Below are 6,000 nucleotides of genomic sequence, written 5' to 3' on the forward strand. Positions count from 1 at the left end.
CCTCTGTGCAGTGTGCTGGAGAGGAGAACTGGGTGGACACCAGGACGGTGTACATCGGAAACAAGGAGCCCCCACCGGGAGCAGAGGCCTACATTCCCCAGAGGTACCCCGACAACCGCATCATCTCCTCCAAGGTGAGAACCACAACCATGCTACAACCACGTTATAACCACGTTACAACCATGTTATAACCACGTTACAACCATGTTACAACCACGTTACAGCCACGTTATAACCACGTTATAACCACATTACAACCATGTTATAACCACATTACAACCATGCTACAACCACATTACAACCACGCTACAACCACATTACAACCACGTTATAACCACATTACAACCACGTTACAACCACGTTACAACCACGTTACAACCATGTTATAACCATGTTATAACCATGTTATAACCACATTACAACCACGTTACAACCACATTACAACCATGCTACAACCACATTACAACCACGTTACAACCATGTTACAACCACGTTACAACCATGTTATAACCACATTACAACCATGTTATACCATTTGCTGTTGCTTCCCTTTCCACAGTACACCTTCTGGAATTTTTTTCCGAAGAATTTGTTTGAGCAGTTTAGAAGAATTGCCAATTTCTACTTCCTCATCATATTTCTTGTCCAGGTCAGAGCTTGACTGGTAGATTCAATTTGAGTCAATTTAAGGTTTTGTTGGCAAGAAATATAAATCTGGCAAACGCAGAAGTTTCAGATGACAATAGATCATTCTCTCTTTCTCTCCCGCCCTCTTCAGTTGATAATTGACACTCCCACCAGTCCCATCACCAGCGGACTACCTCTCTTCTTTGTCATCACTGTCACGGCCATCAAACAGGGCTATGAGGACTGGCTCAGGCACAAAGCAGACAATGCTATTAACCAGTGTCCTGTGCACGAGGTGCAGCATGGGAAGGTGATCAGGAAACAGAGTCGTAAGCTGAGGGTACGTATCATCCTACAACTGAAAATGACCAGGGATCAAACCTGGGTTCTTTGGATCAGGGGTTGGCAAACTTTCTTGCTTCGTGACCCAAAAATATACATTAATTTGGAGTCACGACCCACCATAAGGGTTGAGCAGAGAAAAAAACATAAACAGACCAAAGAATAAGTACCAAATATCATTTTGGCAGCGGAGAGAACATTTTTCAATTTTAAAGCTAATTTCCTGCAATTCTACACATTTTGTCATGGAGCTGAGAGAAAGTTGTGCAATTGATAATATTTTTTATATTTTATATTTTATGCATATTTTATGCATGGCTATTGCTGTGTTATTATGCTCAAAACATTCTAAAACAATCTAGTTTTATTTGGGAACCACTGCTTTAGACAACTCAAGACTGTGTTATCCTATTGAGCTAAAGACATCTCTCTCACGCTCTACCTTCCAACCCACCCATTCACCCTTCCTTCCTTCCTTCCTTCCTTCCTTCCTTCCTTCCTTCCTTCCTTCCTTCCTTCCTTCCTTCCTTCCTTCCTTCCTTCCTTCCTTCCTTCCTTCCTTCCTTACTTACTTACTTACTTACTTCCTTCCTTCCTTCCTTCCTTCCTTCCTTCCTTCCTTCCTTCCTTCCCTCTCTCCCAGGTGGGTGATGTGGTGCTGATCAAGGAAGATGAGACGTTCCCCTGTGACCTCATCCTTCTCTCCACCAGTAGGGAGGACGGGACCTGTTTTGTCACCACAGCCAGTCTGGACGGGGAGTCCAGTCACAAGGTAACACTACACTCTGACTGAGAGAGAGGAGGAGGGAGATGGGAGAGGTGGCTGAGGCAGAGATAAAGAAAGAACGGGATAGAGTTGAGGGAGAACAGAAGAGTGAAAGAGAGAGAGAGCATGGGAGACGGGGGACAGAGGGGAAAGAGTGAGTGAGAGAGAGGGGTGAGTGTGTATGTGAGGGATATAGAGAGATGGAGCGAAATGGAGAGAGAGAGTTTCTATTCTGTTTCATTAGAGGGGTAGTGTAAGATGCGTCTTGGCTCGGTGTGTTCCTGATCTCGCTGTGACTCTCTCCATCCCTCCATCCCTCCACAAAGACCTACTATGCTGTGCAGGACACTAAGGCCTTCATCACAGAGGAGGATTTCGATACCCTACAGGCTTCTATTGAATGTGAACAACCACAACCAGACCTCTACAAGTGAGTGACAACACTGCACACAACACTGCATCCAGACAATCAGAACTGGTTGTATAGAGAAAAACAACGCAAAACACACCAACTCACACATGCATTCCCTCTCTCCTTGGACAGATTCGTGGGCCGAATCAATATTTATTCGGACAGAAACGAGCCCATCGCGAGGTAAATCCATACCCAGGAAATTGACTCCAAATTCAGGAAGTCATTGCTCGTGTGTTTGCACAAAAAAATAAAAATCTAACAGAGAAGTGTGTTCTGTGTTTTCTTCAGGCCTTTAGGATCTGAGAACCTACTTCTCAGAGGGGCGACACTGAAAAACACACAGCACATATATGGTAAGACACTACACTGGGTGACCTTGTAATGACATCACTAATAGAATCTAAAGACACTACACTGGGCGACCTTGTAATGACATCACTAATAGAATCTAAAGACACTACACTGGGTGACCTTGTAATGACATCACTAATAGAATCTAAAGACACTACACTGGGTGACCTTGTAATGACATCACTAATAGAATCTAAAGACACTACACTGGGTGACCTTGTAATGACATCACTAATAGAATCTAAAGGCACTACACTGGATGACCTTGTAATGACATCACTAATAGAATCTAAAGACACTACACTGGGTGACCTTGTAATGACATCACTAATAGAATCTAAAGACACTACACTGGGTGACCTTGTAATGACATCACTAATAGAATCTAAAGACACTACACTGGGTGACCTTGTAATGACATCACTAATAGAATCTAAAGACACTACACTGGGTGACCTTGTAATGACATCACTAATAGAATCTAAAGACACTACACTGGATGACCTTGTAATGACATCACTAATAGAATCTAAAGGCACTACACTGGATGACCTTGTAATGACATCACTAATAGAATCTAAAGACACTACACTGGGTGACCTTGTAATGACATCACTAATAGAATCTAAAGACACTACACTGGATGACCTTGTAATGACATCACTAATAGAATCTAAAGACACTACACTGGATGACCTTGTAATGACATCACTAATAGAATCTAAAGACACTACACTGGGTGACCTTGTAATGACATCACTAATAAAATCTAAAGACGCTACACTGGGTGACCTTGTAATGACATCAGTTATAGAATCTAAAATGGATTCCTAGTTTTCATTCATATAATGGGTTTGGAATGTTTAGAGGTTCCTTTCCAAATCATTAAGTTCCTGTGTTCACACTGTGGGTTGCATATTGAGGCCAGCTGCTGAGGCCTGTACAGACCTGTATGAGTGAGAATATTACAAACTGTCAAGCAGGAATGCAGTCAGTACACTGCATGAGATGACATGACTGCAAGCCAAGTCTTATTATGAAATCAGATGAGTGTGATGGGAGTTGATTTCACAGATAATTGTAGGACACCATGACAGTATTCAGTACTGACAGAGACTTGTCAGATCTGACTGATATTATTGTCATCAGGGCTGCATCTCAATATTACAAAGTCGTTCCCTTTCCTAGTCTCTTTTCTTCATCTTCACAGATGTGAAATGTCTCCCCAAGTTGACCCTCTGGTTTGTGTCTCCTAGCTGTTGCCATCTACACTGGTATGGAGACCAAGATGGCGCTCAACTACCAGTCCAAGTCCCAGAAACGCTCTGCAGTGGAGAAGTAAGGCCCACCAACATGGTTGTGTTTTCCACTTTATGATGCGTGTTTACCATGTTTCCAGACAGGTTCACTTAACGTTGATTGCCATCTAATTGCATCATATCCATTTCCCCATAAAGACCTGTTCAGACCGTCCACCCTTCCTGAAGACATTCTTATGTCATTTCCTCTGCATCGGTCACCCCTCCTTTTTGTCATCTCTCCCCCTCTCTGTCACCTCTCCTCACACCCCCCCTCTCTGTCTCTCCTCCCCTCTCTGTCTCTCCCCCCTCTCTGTCTCTCCCCCCTCTCTGTCTCCCCCCCTCTCTGTCTCCCCCCTCCAGGTCAATGAATGCGTATCTGATAGTGTACCTGTGCATCCTGATCAGCAAGGCTCTGATCAACACAGTGCTGAAGTATGTGTGGCAGGCTGACCCGGACAAAGACGAGCCCTTCTACAACCAGAAGACTGACACAGAGAGGCAACGCCATATAGTAGGTTATAAAACTACAATCATTTTTATGCAATAGCTGATGTTTTTTTACCTCTCACTTTCCCTTTCTCTCTCTCTCCCTGTCACCTCTGACTGTCCCTCCTCCCCCTCTCCCTCCTCATACCTCCCTCCCTCCTCTCTCTCACCCTGTCACCTCTGACTGTCCCTCCTCCCCCCTCTCCCTCCTCATACCTCCCTCCCTCCTCTCTCTCACCCTGTCACCTCTGACTGTCCCTCCTCTCCCTCCTCATACCTCCCTCCCTCCTCGCTCTCTCCCTGTCACCTCTGACTGTCCCTCCTCCCCCCTCTCCCTCCTCATACCTCCCTCCCTCCTCTCTCTCTCCCTGTCACCTCTGACTGTCCCTCCTCCCCCTCTCCCTCCTCATACCTCCCTCCCCTTTCTCTCCCTGTCACCTCTGACTGTCCCTCCTCCCCCCCTCTCTCCTCATACCTCCCTCCCTCCTCTCTCTCTCCCTGTCACCTATGACTGTCCCTCCTCCCCCTCTCCCTCCTCATACCTCCCTCCCTCCTCTCTCTCTCTGTCACCTCTGACTGTTCCTCCTCCCTCCTCATACCTCCCTCCCTCCTCTCTCTCTCCCTGTCACCTCTGACTGTCCCTCCTCCCCCTCTCCCTCCTCATACCTCCCTCCCTCCTCTCTCTCTCCCTGTCACCTATGACTGTCCCTCCTCCCCCTCTCCCTCCTCATACCTCCCTCCCTCCTCTCTCTCTCCCTGTCACCTCTGACTGTCCCTCCTCCCCCTCTCCCTCCTCATACCTCCCTCCCTCCCTCCTCTTTCTCTCCCTGTCACCTCTGACTGTTCCTCCTCCCCCTCTCCCTCCTCATACCTCCCTCCCTCCTCTCTCTCTCTCCCTGTCACCTCTGACTGTCCCTCCTCCCCCCTCTCCCTCCTCATACCTCCCTCCTCTCTCTCTCTCCCTGTCACCTCTGACTGTCCCTCCTCATCCCTCCCTCCTCTCTCTCTCCCTGTCACCTCTGACTGTCCCTCCTCCCCCTCTCCCTCCTCATACCTCCCTCCCTCCTCTCTCTCTCCCTGTCACCTCTGACTGTCCCTCCTCCCCCTCTCCCTCCTCATACCTCCCTCCCTCCTGTCACCTCTGACTGTCCCTCCTCCTCCTCTCCCTCCTCATACCTCCCTCCCTCCTCTCTCTCTCCCTGTCACCTCTGACTGTCCCTCCTCCCCCTCTCTCTCCTCATACCTCCCTCCTCTCTCTCTCCCTGTCACCTCTGACTGTCCCTCCTCATCCCTCCCTCCTCTCTCTCTCCCTGTCACCTCTGACTGTTCCTCCTCCCCCTCTCCCTCCTCATACCTCCCTCCCTCCTCTCTCTCTCTCCCTGTCACCTCTGACTGTCCCTCCTCCCCCCTCTCCCTCCTCATACCTCCCTCCCGCCTCTCTCTCTCCCTGTCACCTCTGACCTTCCTCCCTCCTCTCCCTCCTCATACCTCCCTCCTCTCTCTCTCCAGTTGATCCGGGCGTTCACAGACTTCCTGGCCTTCATGGTGTTGTTTAATTACATCATCCCCGTGTCCATGTACGTTACCGTGGAGATGCAGAAGTTCCTGGGGTCCTACTTCATCATGTGGGATGATGAGATGTTTGACGAGGAACTGGGAGAGAGGGCTCAGGTTAACACATCTGACCTCAATGAAGAACTGGGACAGGTAGG

At 48.0% G+C, this 6,000-nt stretch overlaps 1 protein-coding gene across 6 annotated transcripts in view; it reads left to right on the forward strand.

Annotated features, from left to right (window-relative positions):
* The window catches only part of LOC110527351 (probable phospholipid-transporting ATPase IH), a 91,393-nt gene that overhangs the window by 40,455 nt on the left and 44,938 nt on the right, over positions 1-6,000 (forward strand). For all 6 annotated transcript variants that reach the window (XM_036982643.1, XM_036982645.1, XM_036982644.1 and 3 more), the window contains exons 2-11: positions 12-134; positions 560-649; positions 779-967; positions 1,613-1,741; positions 2,062-2,165; positions 2,280-2,330; positions 2,439-2,503; positions 3,758-3,839; positions 4,163-4,313; positions 5,798-5,995. In XM_036982643.1, the coding sequence (XP_036838538.1) occupies positions 12-134; positions 560-649; positions 779-967; positions 1,613-1,741; positions 2,062-2,165; positions 2,280-2,330; positions 2,439-2,503; positions 3,758-3,839; positions 4,163-4,313; positions 5,798-5,995 (1,182 nt within the window). The remainder of the gene's footprint in view (positions 1-11; positions 135-559; positions 650-778; positions 968-1,612; positions 1,742-2,061; positions 2,166-2,279; positions 2,331-2,438; positions 2,504-3,757; positions 3,840-4,162; positions 4,314-5,797; positions 5,996-6,000) is intronic.

Source organism: Oncorhynchus mykiss, chromosome 7 (assembly GCF_013265735.2).
Source record: "Oncorhynchus mykiss isolate Arlee chromosome 7, USDA_OmykA_1.1, whole genome shotgun sequence".
Taxonomy (NCBI): domain Eukaryota; kingdom Metazoa; phylum Chordata; class Actinopteri; order Salmoniformes; family Salmonidae; genus Oncorhynchus; species Oncorhynchus mykiss.